At 43.8% G+C, this 20332-nt stretch overlaps 2 protein-coding genes across 2 annotated transcripts in view; both read right to left on the bottom strand.

Annotated features, from left to right (window-relative positions):
• The window catches only part of ARHGAP11A (Rho GTPase activating protein 11A), a gene marked incomplete at its 5' end in the record, with an annotated part of 145670 nt that overhangs the window by 30820 nt on the left and 94518 nt on the right, over positions 1–20332 (bottom strand).
• Positions 1040–19921, bottom strand: GREM1 (gremlin 1, DAN family BMP antagonist). The gene is made up of 2 exons (XM_060262841.1): positions 19807–19921; positions 1040–4246 (listed from the first exon to the last, which is right to left on the bottom strand). The coding sequence occupies exon 2, from the start codon at positions 4243–4245 to the stop codon at positions 3697–3699; it is 549 nt and encodes a 182-aa protein (XP_060118824.1). The 5' UTR covers position 4246; positions 19807–19921; the 3' UTR covers positions 1040–3696.

The raw sequence follows: 20332 nt of genomic DNA, 5'->3' as shown, positions 1-20332 counted from the left end.
AAAATACTGACCACCCAGGGTTGGTTAAATGGTGAGACAAAGCTTAAACTAAAGTGGTGGTAGTTTGTAACTTCTGCTCCCTAAAGATCTCTTATTTGAGAGTCTGATAGAATAATAGCATAATTAATTATGGTAAATAGAAATCCTTTTTTCATAGATGTTTGACTGGACAGACAAGACACAGGTGGAGATGAAAAATAAATGTTTATTTAACAGAAAATAAAGTATTTAACAAGGTAAATGTGTGGAATGCTTCACTGTATAAAATGAAACTGGCTTTCACTTATAGGTTGTAACCCCACAGGTTACAAACTTTTCCTAGTGAGACTGCTACTTTGTAGCTGCTGCTCATGTAAAGTAAATAAATCATGAGGAGAGATTTGATTTCCCTTTATTCAGACGTGTTACCTCAGCTTATAAAGTTTCACTGGAACCTGCTACCATAATGTACATGCTCCTCTCCAGGTCCATGATTGTTCTTTTACCACACAGAGCTCCTTTTCACATAATTGCTACACGTAAGTTAGGAATGCCAGGCCCTTATCAGGATGCTTATTTGTCTCACTAAAACAAGTTTTCTTCTCTAAGCTGACCCCAAATCATAACTAAAAGCCAAACAAAAACTTGGCTAAACTGAAGCTCTTATCCATAGGAACAAATTCCCTGGCCTTAAGTGAGGCTGGCTCATGCCCTCCCTTCCAGTGGAGTTTCATGGGCTTTGATTGACTGACACTCACTTGAATGACACCAAAATCACAAGGATTGGTTCAAAGCCAAGGAGGAGAGGCAGGACATTTTTGGGATGATTGCCACAGATGGAACCAGGGTGAGGACACAAAAACATTGGGCATTTAGGGCTCTATCCTTTCTTTGTTTTCAATATAGTCTCAGCATCTTCACCCACCCTTTTCCATATTTTTAGCTGCAGTCCAAGACACAAGGGCTACAGAGGAAAACTGAGAAATTGAGAGATGTCTTACATATCCTATGTTTGACTATGTGTAACCAACCTGTTGAGAAAGATGAGGAGACAATTCTGTTCAATTACAAATCAAATGTTTATTTTTAAATGAATTTTTGCATTGTGGATCTCTACAAGAACACATAATGACTTTGGTTTCTTAAAGAAAAAATTCAGGCATTCAAATACATAGGCTTAAAATCAAATTCTTTGTAGATCAGAGGGCTTTTTTCTCTTAAAAAATCCATTCAAAAAGGCCTCTATTTTTTTTTTAATCTACCTTTTTTGTCTGAAGGCATTATTTGATTATTTTTGCATAGATAACCAATGTTCCCCCCATTATATACAAGCCTTGCTTCAAAAGTATATCCTGTATGAAAGTTAAATTTTAAAAACCCTGAGGTTTATACTGCTTTGTGTGCTGTGTACCAAATAGAGGAAGAGAAGCAAGAACTAGCATAAACCTCTCAACAGCTCAAAGAAAGGGTTTTTTTAGCCTATTCTGGAAAAAAAAAGTTAGAGGAAACCCCTCTGATAATATGCAAATGGAATACCATTAAATATCTTTCTGCTTAACTATTCACATTCCACACAGTGGAAATTATCTCCTGTAACTCAGAAATCAGGTTTTAAAAAATAACCTGCAAAGAAATGAAGTCTGAAACCATTTAGTTAAGGTGAAGCAGTGGGTGGTATTAACAGGAAGGAGAAAACTTGTTGACTCCTACTGGGCATAGACAAAGTGCAGTAAAGACATTCACTCCATCAGGTAAAAATGACCTGCACAGAGAAGGCAGATTTCATGCAAGATGGCAGGAGGCATTATGATTTTCATCCAAATCCCAGCTGACTGGAGGAAGATTTTCTATATATGGAAATGTGTATTCCCATCCAAGACCTTGAATGTTGGACAAGACTAGCACAGGACTGGAGCCACGCTATAGAAAAAGCAGTAACTGTGAAACTATTATTTCTTTTATGTGTGTGGCTGCCTCAATGCTTATACTATTGAGGAATGGCCTCAATGATTATACTATGCCAGACATATTTTTGGCACTTTTTCAAAGGACATACAAATAATTAGCATGCCTGTGCTCTCCTCTTTCCTAATTGTCTGTTAGAAGTATTGAACATATCTGTAGAACATTGCCTGTTAGAAGTATTGAGCAATGGCACCTTGGGCCTCCCACATTTCCATGCAGTTGGCAGTTAAACTGTTAGTTTGCTAAGTAAATGGGTTGTAGTTGTGATTTCCTGCTCCAGAAAACACAGGAGGACAGATAACTGCTTTGGTCAATGAGAAACAGGTGCAGGGGAAAGCCAGGCAGAACATCCTAAACTCCAGACTATGGCAGGATTTAATCTGTGAGGGTCCTTTATATGAAATAAAAGCAATCAATTGTAAATAACCTCATTTTGGATGAAAGCCTCAAATAAATGTGTTGCTGAGGAGGAAGAAATTAGTGCCCATCCTTTCTGACAGGGTCCCTAACACACTTCAAGCATATTACATTTTTGGAATGAAACAAGTGAAGGGACCAGAGTAAGCAGATCTCTTTAAAGATTATGAAAAAGAAAACTAAGGAAGCAGATGTTCTCACCATTTTTTCTTGGACATCGCTGGGGTCTCCTGAGAATTTCCACGAGCTTGATTTCAACAAGGGGTATTCATCAAAATCCCAACATGCAGAGATCCTACACTACTTGGTCACATTTGGGAAGCAGTGGACCCTTTACATACTATCACTGTACCTTATTCCAAATTACAGCCTATGGTGATTTTTTTATAGTCCACATTTCTATGGATTTACCTTGGCAAAGTTACGTCTTCCTCTTTCTTGTCCCCCTCCAGACTGCATGCCTGCAGCAGTGCTGACATGATCATCCTGTTAATTATAGGGTGTGCACTTTCCCTTCACACAGTTACAGCATTTGAAATTCTATAGTTTGTTTTAATTTTTTCCATTTCCTCATTGTTTGCTGCATTACTTTGAACTGGTATACATTGAGACAATGTATGCACACATATAGACACACCTAGCTGTAGACAAGCATTACAAGTATATGTGTAGCCACAATAAAAGCAAAATGTCAAACAAATTATTACAGTTAGTTTCACAGAATATAGCAAGATTGTAGTTAAGAATTATATTAAATACATCCACAAGCATCAATAAAGTGATGATGTGTAGTGCTTCCCATTTATTGTATTATTCTCTTCATTTACCTCTGTCTTTCCACTCTCTCACATTTCTGCTCTTGGATATTAGTTTTTAATATTCTTCTTTCTTTTATCCCCTCTCCCCTGAGCATGGCTGTGTTTTCCAATCACTCTTTCTACTAATGGCCCTATTTTTTCATTATAATGTAATTCAGTATACTCTGCAGTTTCTGTAAATTCTATAGCATTTTTGGGAAGATATTTTCAATATCTAGAACATATTAATGCCCTCCCTTTCAAAAGGCAATTCAAATTATCAATGGCATAGAAAACAAACAACCAAAGCCATAAGCGCAAGAATCCTGACATAAGAGTGAATTAGTGAGATACTGAACCTAGGAACAAGGTTGCAGGAATAAGTAGTTGTGTCATTCCATAGCATGCTTTCAAAGGATGTATAAGGACATAATTGCACTCAGGTAACATACATTGATTGACTGTGGTTCTCTTTGGTTTGTGTCCCCACTTTGTACTGTAACAGGCACTTGCTCTTCAAGAGGTGACATGGCACCTCTTAGTCCAAGGCTATGGATATGCAGCGGCATTCTTTTACTCGCGTGATCCTCTTCTTCCTGCTGGGGGGCTGAAGTTCTGGGCAGTTCAGTGTCACTGACATGGTAGTGAATTTCTTTGGCTTGCAAAAGGAACAGGACTGGAAAGAGCCTTCCTCTTTGCGGACATGCCTTGGGATGTAGAAAGAATTGCACTGGCCATAACAGAATCTGTTGATGATGGTCTTGCTCTTGCAGCCATCTTCATGGATAGTTTGCTTGAGCGGTTGAGTTTTGCACCAGTCCCGTTTCAGGTACCTGCGTTCTGTGACATGCAGCGCCTCTTGGCTCGATTCCAGCACTTCTTCAGCAGATGGTGTTTTGATCCGGTCCCTGTCCCGGGGTCTGGAGCCTGGCTTCTTCTGCATTTGTTCTGAATCATTGGGCTGGTCTTTGTCAGGAGGAGGGATGGCTCCTTGTGACCCACGGTTCCTCTTGCCCCCCTCTGCTGTGGGAAGCAGGAGTCCAAGCAAAAGTAGCAGAACTCCAAAAGAAGAAACTGTGCAAGCCATCCTAGGAATTATGGAAGAGAATATTATCAACTGAAAGCAACCCAGATTTTTTTAAAAAACACATATACAAGAGCCCTGTACTATGTTTTCTCACTTGTTTGGATCACAATTCATATTCTTGTTGGAACAAGAGTAATAGCCTTCTCATTCAGTCTTATGGCAGTAGAATTCTGTTCTCAATCAACATTTTATTCTAGTTTAGATAAAACTCTTTATATTTTCCAGGATTGCTGCCTAGAGTATCTAACTACTACTACTGCAAACCCTTGCTACAGGATTGACTCTATTAAAAAAAAAAAACAGTTCATCCTGCTCAATTCTCACTAAAATCTGTTTTCACAAAGTCTTGTTACACATTTAGTGTCCAATACCCTTGAAAACTCGTGCCCCAATAAATTACTTTTCTTTAATGTGCCACAACACTTTGTTGTATTGCATGCAAAAAACTAACATAGTTACCCTGGGTTGGGTATATATTGTTCTACACCATTATAATACATGGACTTTCTTATGCGTTTATTTATGCAGTCGGTAGGTAAAAATATTGCTTTTCCAATACATGTACCCTTCTATTAAGCTTATTGGTTTGAGCAGCTAAGTGTTCACAGGGATCCCAAGTCTAGATTAATTTAATACCAAAACACCAAACAAATTCCTAAACATGACATGCAAGAGTTGCAAAGCTCCCAAAACACAAATTTAAAATAGTCATTTAAAATTTCTGATTCAACTGAAAGAATAACAGAATTTTTTGAATACCTAACAGCATAGCAACACTAAGCAGCTTCAAGCATCACCTCAAGATCAGTATTTCCTAGTATTTGCCAGTTTGGGGATACAACTATCCAGGATTCTTTTTTTTGTAGAAAAAGCCCAGCAGGAACTCATTTGCATATTAGGCCTTACCCCTGATGTCCCCACTGTTTCACAAAGGGGTTTTTTTCCCACTCCCTGACACCAAAGCAACCGGAACTGCATTCCTGTGCATTCCCTGCTTTTTTTTTTCAAAGCCCTGCAACTATCATTTCTTATCAATTTCCTTGTTTTGTCTTTAAAAAAAAAAAACCTTTTCAAAACATGGCTTATTCTCCTCAGGAGATCAACATGGATCAAATTTACCCAGAGATGGTCTCTTGGGGGGGGTGTATTTCCACCCTAGAAACCCACACACACACAATGTGCTTTGGAAATAAGTGCTGGAAGTGTTATTTGTGATCTTAGGAGTGTCTAAACAGGAATTCACTGAGCTGAGAAAGAATAAAATGCCTGTAAAAAACACCAGCAGCAATGGGCACTTATCCTATGTACTCCTAGAATAACCAGTAAAACATTTTGATGCATATGATGTAGTTTCACCATGATGTCCCACAGACTGATCAGAAAAACTGATCAGTTGATTCTGACACAGATTCACAAGAGAGCCTTAGGTAAACAACATAGGGTGCAAGTGGAGGAGTGGGGAATCAAACCTGGTTCTCCCAGATAAGAGTCCACACACTTAACCACTACACCAAACTGGCTCTCTAGAGATTAGTCACTCTAGAGAAGTGACTAATACAATTGCACTTCATGCAACTCACATCACTATTACCCAGAGTTGCCAGCCAGGAGTCCTTTGAAGGCAGAACTGTGTGGGATGCAGACACTAGGGAAAATCTAAGGTTTTATAACACTTCACACAGAATACCTAGAAATGACATCATGGTGTGACATGAAACTCTAGGAATTCCCCCTCTTTGAGTGGATAGGTTCTTTGACAGGATACAGCAGGGAATTCTTAAATTCTTTACTTACATTTCATGATTCCTTGTGCTCTCTCCCAACATGTTCCCTTTAACAGTAAATCAAATAGTCAGTTTTAGCACAGAAGCAATGAAAAGCCACCTCCCAAATGACTGGAGTTTCTTCATATATTTCAGACTTTTTAGATGTGCAGAAAATTATTAATTTGTACACTGCTTGGGAGTAGTTGCTGGCCCAATGCTTCACTTTTGCTCTGGCTGTTGAGTCAGAGGCTCTGAGTCTTTAAATTGCAAGGCTCCTCCTTAAAATACTCCTACAAGGAGGTTAAAATACTCCTACAACAGATTGCAAAGTTCTCAAAGGGAAGGGACACAGCGGTCATGGGAGATTTCAATTATCTAGACATCTGTTAGAAGTCCAATTCTGCTAAAAACAAAAGGTCAAATACATTCCTGACTTGTCTTCCTGACAACTTCATTTTCCAGAAAGTGGAGAAGGAAACAAGGGGATCTACTATCCTGGACTTGATTCTCACCAACAGGGAAGATTACTGGTTGATGAGGTGGAAGTACTGGGCACCCTGGGTAGTAGTGACCATGTGATTTTGGAATTTACAGTCTTGGGGAAGGGAATATTTATTTTACTTATTTTTATTTATTTAATTTATATCCTGCCCTTCCCACCAAGGCAGGCTTAGAGCGGCTAACAGTATGAGGGTCAGCAATAGCATGCCCAACCATTTAACAGTAAATATAAACAATATTAAGTATAAAAACATTTAAAAATTAAAACATTTAAAACATCTGGTGCTAATTCGATGTATCCTAACAACAAGATATTAGTAGTGGTAATCAGACTGGTCGACTGTTAAACTTCTGGAGGTCCCAGACAAGCCACTGGTTGTGTTTCTGGCCCAATCCATTGCTGTAGATGGCATTATGAAAAAGCATGGTAGAAGAGTGCTGTTTTGCAAGCCCTGCAGAACTGTGTGAGCTCTCGCAGGGTCCTCACCTCCTCCGGCAACTCATTCCACCAGCTAGGAGCAGCGATGGAAAAGGCCCTGGCTCTTGTTGACACAAGCCTAACTTCTTTGATGCTGGGGACCATCAACCAGTTTTGGGTTCCAGACCAAAGTGCTCGCTGGGGCATATATGGGGAAAGGCAGTCCCTAAAGTATGCAGGACCCTGGCCATATAGGGCTTTAAAGGTGATAACCAGCACCTTGAAGCGAATCCAGTACACTATTGGTAGCCAATGCAGTGCTTTTAGCACAGGCTGAATGTGCTCTCATAAAGGAACTCCTATTAACAACCTGGCTGCAGCATTCTGCACTAGCTGGAGTTGCTGGATTTGGTACAAGGGCAGCCCCATGTAGAGGGCATTGCAGTAATCTAATCTTGAGGTGACTGTAGCATGGATCACAGTAGCTAAGTCGTCATGATCAAGAAAGGGAACCAACTGCTTCACCATCCGCAGATGGTAGAAAGCTGACCTGGCAGTGGCAGCCACTTGGGCCTCCATCGTTAAGAAGGCATTCAAGAGCACTCCTAAGCTTTTAACCTAGGGCGCCGGCATAAGCTGTGCCCCATCGAAGGTTGGTAAACGGACCTCCGGTCCCAGATCGCGGCGACTTAGAAACAAGACCTCTGTCTTCGTTGGATTTAATTTCAGTCCACTCAGCCTGAGCCACCCCGCCACAGCTTGTGGTGCTGCAGACAGATCTTCCATGGTGGAATCAGACTGGCCACCCATCAACAGGTAGAGCTGGGTGTCATCAGCGTACTGGTGACAACCCAGTCCATGCCTCTGGGCAACCTGGGCAAGGGGGTGCATGTAGATGTTAAATAACATCGGAGAAAGAACTGCTCCCTGCGGCACTCCACAAATAAGTGGGTGTCGCCGGGATAGTTCTTCCCGTAGTGCCACCCTCTGTCCCCGACCCTGGAGAAAGGAGGGAAGCCACTTCAAGGCTAACCCCTGGATTCCAGTGCCAGCGAGGCGACAGGTCAGTAGCTGATGATCAACCGTGTTGAACGCTGCCGACAGGTTTAATAACATCAGCACTGCCGAGCCACCTCTATCCAGGTGTCTCTGGAGGTCATCTGTGAAGGCGACCAGTACCGTCTCCGTCCCATGACTCGAACGGAAACCGGATTGATGTGGGTTTAGCTGTACATAGTCAAACATAAAGGTTGGACGTCAGGAAAACAAATTTTTGACAAACTTAGATTTATGATGGGTAAAATCCCATGGTCAGAAATACTTAAGGAGAAAGGAGTTCAAGAGAGGGGGGAGTTTCTTAAAAGAAAAATATTGAAGGCACAATCACAAATTATGAAAAGGAAAAATGGGTGGAGCCTAAAGAAGCCAAGGTGGCTCCATAAACAGCTCTCTAAAGACTTGAGAAATAAAAAAGACTCATTTAGAAAATGGACAGAGGATCTTATAACCAAGGATGAATATAAACAAATAACTAGTGTTTGTAGTGAAAGAGTTAGGGAAGCTAAAGTTCAGTATGAGCTTAGGCTAGTGAGAGATGCTAAAGAAAATGGTTCTTTTCTTATGTACACGGTAAGAAAAACAGCAAGGACTTGGCAGGCCCCTTGCTGGGACAGGAAAGTGAAATTGTAACAGCTGATGAAGAAAGGGTGCATAACTGCTCAATTCCTAAGTCTTCTCTTGTGAGGGAAATGGTGCTCAGCATGGCAAAAACAGAACTCATGATGAAGGAAAGGAGTTGCAGCCTAGGATCAGCATAGGAGTAATACATCAACACCAAGTTTCTTTAAATGAAATGAAATCCTCAGGGTCAGATGAACTGCATCCAAGGGAACTAAAATAATTTGTGGTTGTAATTTCTGAGCCTCTGTCTATTATTTTTGAGAATTCTTGGGGAACAGGTGAGGTGCCACAAGATTGGAGGCAGGCAAATGTTGTCCCCATCTTCAAGAAGGAGAAAAAGGAGGATCCAGGTAACTACTGACCCATCAGCCTGATGTCTATACCTTGAAAAGTTTTAGAACAAATAATCAGTCAGCCCTGGAGCATTTAAAAAGGACAGCTGTGATCAGTAAGAGCCAGCATGGGTTTCTCAAGAACAAGTTATGTCAGACTAACCTTATCACCTTTTTTTTAGAAAATTACTACCTTGCTGGATCAGGGGAATGCTGTAGACATTGTTTATCTTGATTTCAGTAAGGCTTTTGATAAAGTTCCACAATCTATTCTTGTTGACAAGTTAGTAAAATGTGGTTTGGATCCTAGTAGGTGGAACTGTAGTTGGTTGACAGATCACACCCAAAGAGTGCTTGTGAGTGGTTCCTCATCCTCTTGGAGTGGAGTGACAAGTGGAGTGCCTCAAGGATCTGTCCTGGGACCTGTTTAGTTCAACATCCTTATAAATGATTTGGGTGAAGGAATAGAGGGAATGTTTATTAAGATGATACTAATTTGGAAGGGGTCGCAAGTACAGTAGAAGGCAGAGACAGGATACAGGATGGTCTTGACAAGCTAGAAAACTGGGCTAAAACAAATAAAATGATTTTTAATGGGGATAATGTAAAGTTCTGCATTTAGGTAGGAAAAAATCTAATGCATTGTTATAAGATGGAGACTTGTCTTGGCAGTAATTTGTGAGCAAAGGATCTAGGGGTCTTAGTGGACCATACACTAAACATGAGTCAGCAGTGTGATGCAATATCTAAAAAGGCAAATACAGTTTTGGGCTGTATCAACAGAAGTAAAGCATCCAGATCACATGAAGTGATGGTATCACTTTACTCTGCTCTGGTTAGCCCTCACCTAGAGTATTGTATTCAGTTTTGAGTGCCATAATTTAAGAAAGATCTAGACAAGCTGTAACATGTCCATAGGAGGGCATAAAAGATGGTGAGGGGTCTGGAGACCAAGTCCTATGAGGAAAGGCTGAAGGAGAGGAGAGGAGATGACTGAGAGGTGATATGATCACCATCTTCAAGGACTTGAAAGGCTGTCATATAGAGGATGGTGCAGAGCTGTTTTCTGTTGCTCCAGAAGGTCAGACCAGAACCAGTGGGTTGAAATTAAATAAAGAGTTTCTGGATAAACATTAGGAAGAACTTCCTGACCATTAGAGTGGTTCCTCAGTGTAACAGGCTTCTTTTGGAGCCCGTGGTCCCTCCTTCCTTGGAGGTTTTTGAACAGAGGCTAGGTGGTCATCTGACAGCAATGCTGATTCTGTGAACTTAGACAAATCATGAGAAGGACAGCAGGTAGGGCTGCATCAGTGCTTAGTTTCCATTCTCCATTAGTTTCTTTCTCTCTTTTAAAAAAAAAAAAAATTCCCCAACAGATATCAAAAATTATAGACCAATCTCTCTTCTGAATGCGGATTATAAAATCTTTGCGACAATATTGACTAACAGATTTAAGAAAGTTATAACAACTATAGTACATGAAGATCAAACTGGATTTATACCGGGGAGAATGATGCGGCAAAATTTAAGATATTTTTTGAACATCTTAGAGTATTACAAAGAACACCCTGAAAAGCAATTTGTGGGTATCTCTCTAGATGCTGAAAAAGCGTTTGACAACGTGGACTGGAAATTCATCAACAAAGCATTGGAAGCGATAGGTTGTGGGAAGAGTTTTAGAAAGCTTGTAGAGGCTATATATACTAAGCAAAGCGCGAAAATTAACATAAACGGGAGTAATTCAGAATTGGTTGAAATAGAGCAGGGGACCAGACAAGGGTGCCCCTTATCTCCACTTCTTTTTGTAATGACAATAGAATTTTTGATTAAGAAGATAAGAGACGACACTAAAATCAGAGCCATTAGTTTCTTTCTCACATGCCCAGGAAAATGCTGATTGGCTCTTTTGGGTCAGTCAGTAATTTTTCTCAAGACCAGTTTGGCAAGGGATCCTGAGGTTTTTGCCATATTCTGGGTGTGGAGCAGGGGTCATTGGGGATATATGTGGGGGGAGGTATTTGTGACTTTCCTGCATTATGTGAGGAGTTGAACTAGATGACCCTGGAGGTCCCTTCCAACTATATGGTTCTATGATTCTAATAATGTTATTGTAACAGAAAGCAAAGGTCTGTTGGACAATGTTTTCTGGAATAGCAGAAAGAAGTCATATAAATACTAGCATTCAATTTCTTGCGGGGGGGCAGGATTCTTTGCATGTATCCAGAAATCATCTGTTCTGTATTGTCTGCATTTGAGTCACTTATCCGCATTCAGTTAACAAAAAAGACAAGCAAGAGAACCATAAGGATTTGCAGGATACTTTCCTCTCTCCCACTATGCCCTCTTCCCTATCCCTGAAAGTTCCTATAGTCTTTCCCTTTTCCCTGATTCCTTATCACCCATAAGCCAACCTACCTTTGTCTCCTGGTCTTCAGTTTTCCCTCCTTCTCTCAGTTTAAAGCATCGCCCAGGAAAAGTCTACACAGCTGTGGCCACCAAGCTGAGCCAGGCCCAGTTGTACAGTGAGGAACCAGCAAAAACTTTTAGGGGGTATCCCCATTTTTCCTGAGTACCCGTCCCCAAACTATTCCCTTTTTCCTGCTCCTGGCAGCCCCATACCTTTACCTAGTCCCTTTTCTCCTTTCTATCTATCACCCATATTTCTTATTTAATTCATTTGCACCCAACCTGTCTATCCAATGGGACCCAAAGCAGCTTACATTGCTGCCCTCTGCTCCCCCCCTCACCCCTGTGAAGTAGTTTATGCTGGGAGCTTATGACTGGCCCGAGGTCACCCAGTGAGCTTCCATGGCAGAGTGGAGGTTCAAACCTGGGTCTCCCAGATGTGAAACTCTGACCACTACAGCATGGTGGCTTTTGTGTGGTCGCTGCTGTTGAATATTAGTGAATAGCTGATTCTTCCAGTGGTTGCTGCTGTGTCTGTCCTTTAATGAGTCCTTCCTTAGAGGTCCAAAGAGGCTTTGAAAAGCCCTGCCTTTTAGTGACAGATGGCAATACATTTACTGATGGCAATACTATCATAATCGCCTAGCAAGGGTCATTGAGGACATTCCTTTTTTAAAATGTACAAGTGTCGCTTTTTTATTCTAAGAGGGTTCAGCTCCTGGTTTACCAATGATTTGGGCTTTTTTAAAAAATCAGGTTTTTCTGCACACCTGTTTTTTTCAGGTTTGTAGAACATCTGTTTTGTCTGTTCATGGTTCCAGTGTCCAGATTTCAGTATCCACAGATAGGACCATGTTAAGAATTAGATGTATTAAGGGGGAAAACACAAACTGTTCTGCCACAGGTTTAAGAATATCTAGCCCAAGGTTGTCAAACTCATTTGTTATGAGGGCCAGACCTGACTTAAATGAGATCTTGTCGGGACTGGCCATGTCAAGCTGGGCCATGTGTGTACCTATTTAAGATTAGGTAGCAGAGATATAAACTCTATAAAGGACACAGACAAACACACTTAAAGTTTTTTTTTATTTAAAATGCTTAAAACATTAGCACTTATTGGTCTTAAAGGTGCTTTCTTTGTATCTCTCCCAAGGGATCCAGGGAACTGAGCAAAGGAAGCTCTGGCTTTCCTTCCTTCCCCAGGGAGCCAGGAGGGGGAGAAGCCAATAGAAGGAAGAGAGGCTTGGTTCAGTAGCTGTGCTGCATGATTGAGAGAGCCTGGCAAAGCAAGCTATCCCTCCCCCCCTTCCTCCCCAAGGAGGAGCCTCAGCCAATGGAGAAAATACAGGCTTTGCTCTGTAGCTCATGTGCGATTGAGCAAGCCTTGCAGAGCATGCTATTATGCAGAAGGAAGCAAGAGAGAGGAAGAAGGAAACAGATGACAGCCAGTTGCTTGGGGGCCTGATTCAGCCCCTGGGCCACATGTTTGACACCAATGATCTAGCCTATACTTGGTCTAGTGTTTTCAAACAGCTGAAAGTAAGTAACCTTACACTGGGCAATTCATAGGTTTAAGTGTATTTATTTATTTTATTTTATTTATTCCATAATTTATATCCCGCCCTTCCAACAGAGTGGCTCAGGGCGGCTCACAACAAACGATAAAACAATAAAACAGAAGCAAAGTTATTACATTTAAAAGTTAAGCATTTAAAAACCTAAAAACTGTATAGGAACTGTACCCAAGACTGTATAGGAACAGCCTAATCATTTACTTGATAGACTTATTATATAGATAATGTAGCATGCCAAGTCTTGCACCCATTTCACAGTGCAACCCAATCAGGAGTTCTGCAGCAATTCAGAATGCTGTACTGCTGCAAGGCAATGCAGTCAACTTAGAAAATAATTGCAGTAATCATACTTGCACTTCAATGGGAATAGGGTTGCCAATCCCCAGGTGGGGGCAGGGGATTCCCCAGTTTGGAGGCCCTCCCCCCACTTTAGGATCATCAGAAAGTGTGGGGGGGAAATGTCTGCTGGGCACTCCATTATTCCCTATGGAGATTACCATAGGGTATAATGAAGAATTGATCCACAGGTATCTGGGGCTCTGGGAGGCGCTGTTTTTTGAGGTAGATGCACCAAATTTGCAGCATAGCATCCATAGCATCAAAACACCCCCAAGCTTCAAAAAGATTGGACAAGGGGGTCCAATTCTATGATCCCCAAAAGAAGGTGTCCCTATCCTTCATTATTTCCAGTGGAGGGAAGGCATTTAAAAGGTGTATGGTTCCTTTAAATGTGATGGCCAGAACTCCCTTTGGAGTTCAATTATGCTTGTCACAACCTTGCTCCTGGCTCCACCCCCAAAGTTCCCAGATATTTCTTGAATTGGCTTTTTGGCAACCCGAATTGGGAATGTTATCATCAAAGCCAGCAAGGCCAATTAAGTACAAAGGTCACAATCCTGCATATTAGAAGACCCACCTTTCTAGTGCATTTCCCCCTTTATCTCAGAGGCATTTGTCCAGAGAGAGCTGAGCACCATCAGTGGTTTCCTCCAGCTCTAGCTTCTTCTAGCTCTAGCCCCTTTTCCTTTTTGCATGAGGTAAACAACTCACAGTGCATAAAAGGAGGATGGAGCAGAGCTTCTGCAAGTCAGCCTTAAGCTCTTTCAAAACTCAACCTAACTAAGCCTTCTGAATGACATCTCTAGTTAGGACGAAATAGCCCTACACATCTTAGACTACAGATCTGTTTTGTTGCTTCTGGATACCACAGAGCAACAACTTATATTGTATATATGGCCAGCTGGAAAGAAATGTAACATGTTAACCCACAACTGAGCCAGCACCAGTATTTGCACTAGCATTTGCAAAACTTTATTCCTCTACTCTTCTTATCCCATCTGTATTCAGAGCAGTGAATTCACAAAGCACAGGGTTACAAGGCGTTGCTTAGATAACTTCCCCCAAACCTATTGGCCAAAGACACCAATTTTCCATTCTTGGCTGCATATGCACATAGCAAAGCAACTGTGCTGTCATGAGTCTTGTTTACCACCAAAGCTTTGCCTTGCCTTCATAAACTGGATTGCAGATTCCTTGTACACAAATAGTTCTGGCTAAACAAATTAATTGCATGGATCTAACATTACAAATAACTTATAAAGAATCTGCTTTATTTCCAAGTACAGGTTTTCAGAACTCAGTTGATATCCTTTTGTTGAAATCATTTTGCTGAGAAGGGTGCAGCTCTGCTTAGGGTAGCACTGTAAAAGAGAAACCCATGTTTGCTTTGTGGCAGGTTCATGTTCAAAGATGTGGAATTACTACCAAATACTACCCTCACTCTTTCTATATGTAATGGTTGCAGAAATTCTGTTTCACTATATCTGAAGTGTGTGTGTGTGTGCATGGAAGCTTATACCTAAAATAAAACTTGGTTGATCTTAAACGGGGCTTTTTTTGTAGAAAAAGCCCAGGAGCTCATTTGCATATTAGGCCACACCCCCTGAAATAATCATTATTTCATGCAGGGCTTTTTTTTAGAAAAAGTCCAGCAAGAACTTATTTGCATATTAGGCCACATCCCCTGGCACCAAGCCGGCCAGAACTGCATTCTTGCTCAAAAAAAGGCCTTGGTCTTAAAGGTGCCACTGGACTCGAATTTCATTCTGCTGCTTCAGACCAGCATAGCTACCCACCTGAGTGTAAAAATCTAACATCCATGTTTTGTAGGTGGAGACAGTCTTCATGAGGAAAGTCTTCTTTCCGGCAAGGTCTTGTGGCTTCAGTGCCCCTTCCCACCTGACAATCCAGAGGTAGTATGGGGCCTGCATTTGGCTATTCAGCATGCACTTTACTGAGAGGATTTTTTTTATTATGACATCCCAGAACAAAGCACTAATGTTTGCCAGGACCAAACTTGCATTTCTGGTTGCAGGCAGAATTAATATAGTGGCCAGGGTGTGTGTATGGGGGGGGGGGCGGTTTGCAGAAAAAGCTCAACTGAACTAATTTGCATATTAGGCCACACCTCTGACATCATCATTGCTTCACACACCCTGAGGCCAAGTCAGCCAGAACTGTGTTCCTGTGCATTCCTCCTCAAAAAAAGCCCTGGTATTGGTAGAAATCACCCTGAGGTTGTTTTACCATTTCCTTCATTATATAATACTGGCTTTTTTGTAACAAACAAACAAAACCCTGCTCTTATTAATCAGTTTTCTCAAATATGCTTTCCCTATGGAAACTTTAAATCCTACCATAAGTGCCGCTGATTTCAATATATTTACTCCAATGGAAAAGTATGTTTAACGTTGCAATCAATGCACAAGAAATTGCTGTCAGTGGCTCATTTATCTCCAGGCAAGTGTTTAAAAGAAAGATAAGCAAGGCTCTCAGGGACCGAGCAAAACCTCCATGGTTACTACATTTCTGCTATACATTTCTGCTATTTTCCCTGTCTGCCTAGGATTCCATATAGCAACAATACATATTGGGAATATAGGAATATTGTACTACGCAGGGCTTTTTAAAAAGCAGGAATGCACAGGAACACAGTTCCAGCTGGCTTGGTGTCAGGGGATGTGGCCTAATATGCAAATAAGTTCCTGCTGGGATTTTTCTACAAAAAAAGTGCCCTGGTACTATGCACTCTACCTCTCCTTTTTTTGAATTCTATTACTTTAGACTTTGCTCCATATAAAGTCATGAAGACTCTTCTGGAGTAAGAGGCAAGGGAGATCACAACCCAATTTGCATCCTGCTGGTTGCTCCATATGTGAATGCAGATAAAACTCACAACAGACACCAATGTAAGTTCTACTGAAGGAGAGCTTTACATTTATGTTCAGGAAAAAGCTGACCTTAATACTCAGCCAAACTAGTGTGTGTACCAGACGTTTACATCAAGAGGAGATGCCTTGCATCAATTGATTGCACCACCCTTAGCTGAATGGAATCATATGTAAAAAAAATGTCTCCAATACACACATTTCCATTTAGCTCACAGATGTTTCTTTAGCAATACCTCTGAATGAAACAGAACTTTATTTCATGTACGGGAACATTAAGATAGCAAAGATCACTATGCTCTCGTTATGGATTAGCTGGTTCCATAACACCACATGAACCCTTCTCCCTCTCAGATGTATTTTCTCTATCCATCGTTCAAAAATCCATGACTCATCTTTGTGTTCACCTGAAGGATCTGCTTTCATGGAACTTCTTGTTATATCCCTTTGAAATGTAAACTTGGTTGTCATTTTAATCTTTGTAAGAGACTTTGGGGGGATTTAAATATTACAAATGTTAGGATCAGGGGCAAGGGTGAATAGAAAATAGTAGATTGGAACAAGCAAATTTGGATCTACAGAAGTATGCAGTTTGTTAACTGCAGGTAGAGGATCCTCAATGTTTTGGAGGAAGGCCCATTAACTTCAGTGCAGAAATGAAAGGGACACACCAAGACAAAAGAAAGAATCTTTAATGATTGTCCCCTATGTATCTCACATGCAGCTTCATCACGGGTAAGCTTCCAGATTCTTATTGGACCGATTCTCATACGTACACTGCTATGATGTAGGGGTTATACAACCATTAGAGATTCTTTCCTTTGCATCATTTGTCTTCTCACCATCAACTTCAGTGACATTTACAATGAGGTGTACCTTCTATGGTATTGCTATCAATTGTGGTTTTAACCTGCCCTTCCTCATAGAACAGCATATATTGGCTGCTTCCAAGAGGCAGAAACTAAACTAGTCCTGTGCTGTATCAGCAGCTATAAATAAAGGACTACAAGCATGAGGACTTTCCCATGAGGAAAGCACCCAGGATGCCTCCTTGCTCCACTTATCACTAGGCATACATATAAAATGACAATGAAACCATGTAGGCTCTGCTCTGTTTCTGATATTCAAAATACAGTAGTTATTCCACATTCATTAAACTGGAGTCCAAAAGCCTGTTAATACCATGGCAGGGAAATTTCATAAGGGATCTTTAACCCATTCTGACTTTTGAAAGCCAACTTGTTTTTAAAGGTCCCATGTTCCTTAAAGATAAAGCACAACAACAACTGCTCAAAGCAAGTTGGGGACATTTTAATTAAGGCTTCATTAACTGTGGACAGCGTTTTATCCTCAAGTTGGGTGCGCCCTTAACCAGCTGGTAAAGAAAGGCCCTAAGAGTGCATTACAAGCTGTAGGTTTCCATTACTTCCAGTTTAAAACTGGCTCTCTTAATGAACGGCTTTCGGAAGAATTAACTTCGCCTTTCTTCGACGTTCAGACCGACATTAACAGCGTCCAACACGACGACCAGGACACCGCAGCAACTGCGCCCCCCCCCCCCCAACCACGCTGCTTCCCAAGAGCAGCGGTGCAGCAGATCTGCGAGTCGCGTCCTCCGTCGGTGACCCGCTTCCCCTGCTGCATACCCGAGGCCTTCTCTCCGGGCACCTGCCTTGGTTGGTTGAAGATGCCAGAGCTGGATTAGCAATTAGGCCACATAGGCCCTGGCCTTTAGGGGCCCGGACTGGCTCCCCCGTTTCCCCCCTGTATGCAGCCCTCCCAGCCTGCACATGCAGCCAGGAACTGAGCCGCCCTTGCACGGTGTGGCTGCTGCTGGGGTGGTTGCCAATTTTGCCTCTCTCTGCCTCTCCCCCACAGCTTTGTCAAACGGGCTTTTTAAAAAGGTGCCTTAAGGCTACAGTGTGGGCAGTGGGACAAACGCTCAGACTGAGCTAATTTGGAAGCCCCCCCCCCCCAAGATTTCGACTGCCTAGGGGCTCCCACAGTCTCTCTGGGGCGGCCTGACTAGTTGCAGCTGGCTGGTGACTGGAGGCGGCTGTGCCCCTCAGAGGCCCGGGGCGGATACCCGTTCTCGGCGGACGCCCTGCCTCGCCAGGCCCGCAAGAGTAGCCCCGGCCGGGGCGCGGCATTACTTGGGATCGACCCCCCTCCCCCTCCCTCCGCCCAAGGAGCGGCGATTCCAGACTCGGGCCGCTGCTGGCGACTCAGCCGGGAGTGCTGCGGCGGGGAGGGGGAGGGGGAGGGGGGGGACTTGGCCGTCGCAATCGCCGCTTCCCAGAGCCTGGCGGGGGGAGAGCGAGCTTCAGTCCGGACGCTGCCCCGGCAGAGGCTCCCACAGGCTTCCGACATGGCCTTTCCACGTGGAAGAGCTCCTGCGCTGCACTTGAGCCATCCGAATCCCTCCCAGTCCCAGGAGAGGTCAAAGCCTCTCTGGTCACCACTGGTGCCAATGGGATGTGGTGCGGTGGAGCAAGGTAAGAAGAGGGACGGCTTGAGATCGGAAGCCGGGAAGGGCTGCAGCGTGGCAGAAGCGGGACCCTCGGCATAGGCAGAGCTGGCTCGAAAGCCGGATAGCCGCCCCACCCGGGTCTCATCCAGCGCAGGATGACCCGGGAGGGAGAGAGGGGCAGTCAGTCCCGCTCGCCTGGAACTCTGCCGCCTCGGATCTTTCTGCTCACCCATGACTCACGTTGGAGGATGTTTTCTCAGGCCCTGCCAGCTCATTCACACTGGAATGCCACAAGTGTGAAAACTGTTAATGGGGGACAGAAAGCAGAAGGGAATCCATTTGAAAGGTCTGCTCCAGCCCACGGAACATCCACTCGAGAATTTCAAAGGCAATCTTTTTTTTAAAAAACTATTTAGCGGCCCTTATAAAAACCTAAAGCAGAACCAAGTTGGAGTCCAGTGGCACCTTTAAGACCAACAAAGTTTTATTCAGGGTATAAGCTGTCGTGTGCACGCGCACTTCTTCAGATACAGAAGAATAATTAAACCAACGAAGTTTAATTCTGGGTATAAGCTTTCGTGCGCAAGCACACTGCTTCACACTCTGAAGAAATGTGCCTGCACTTGAAAGGTTATACCTAGAATCTCAAAGGTGCCGCCGGACTCGATCTTTGCCGTGCTTCTTCAGGTCAGCAGGGCAACTCACCTTAATTCCCCCCAAAGCAGTCTGAGCCCCGGGCCGCGCCAGAAGCATTCCGGGCCCCAGCAGCAGAGAACGAAGCCCAGCGGAGAGGTTCGCTGCCTGGCGCGTGCGATCTCGGCGGCTCCGCCCTGCCTAAGCAGAGGCTGCAGCTGCAGCACAACCCTCGCCGGGCGGCTTCACTCCCCGCGAAGTGGCCTCGCCTCGGGATGGCCTGAGAGCCTGCTGAACTGGGGACAGAGCGCGGAAGGGATTTCGGCAGATGCTCAGCATTTACCCCGGGGTAGATTCCGCACATCAAGCCTCCCCCGGGGATCTGCTTCTCCCAGAGGGCAGAGGGACAGATTGACGCGTAAGTAAAGACAGCGCCTCCGGAAGGAGGAAACTTCATTGACCTATTGGCTCTACTACTCCCGAGTAAAGCTGAGAGAGTGACCCCGCGAGGGACAAAGCCGCAAGCCTGCGGCCCCGAGCCTGCCTTGCCTCACCTGCTGGGGCGGCGATCGCTGCTCCGCGGCTTCCCCGCCCGGCTGGGGCACTTCAGGGCGCAAGGCGGCGGCTGCTCCAGTGGCCCATCGGGGGAAAGGAGGACTCCCGCCTCGGAATTGCGAGCGGCGCCCGCTGGCTCCCATTTAAATGCCTGCCAGCTGAGAGCGGCTCTGCAGATCATTGGTCAGCGGCCGCCTCGCAATCCGCCCCCCAGCCGCTTCCAGCGACCGCCGCCAGGAGAACTGCGGCTCCCTCGACCTCCCTCCCGACGGCGGCTCTGGGACAAGCCGAAGAAGCCCCAAGTGAGCCAGGGATCGCGCCCCCAATCCCCCCCCCCCCAGGAGAGGGCCAAAGAGAGGTGCTGCTGCTAACAGTCATGATGCCCCTCCGCCCCTCTTCTACTTTCTGACCCTGTGCGCGGGGGGGGGGGGGAAGCAGACTTCTAGGCAAAGAAGATGGTTGCCTCGAAGCAGTGCTGCCTTTCCAAAAAAAATGTGGGAAAAGCACAAAGGCCTAAGGGGCAGA

This window comes from Heteronotia binoei, chromosome 21 (genome assembly GCF_032191835.1).
Source record: "Heteronotia binoei isolate CCM8104 ecotype False Entrance Well chromosome 21, APGP_CSIRO_Hbin_v1, whole genome shotgun sequence".
Lineage (NCBI taxonomy): Eukaryota > Metazoa > Chordata > Lepidosauria > Squamata > Gekkonidae > Heteronotia > Heteronotia binoei.
This window is presented reverse-complemented; position numbering and strand designations above follow the sequence as displayed.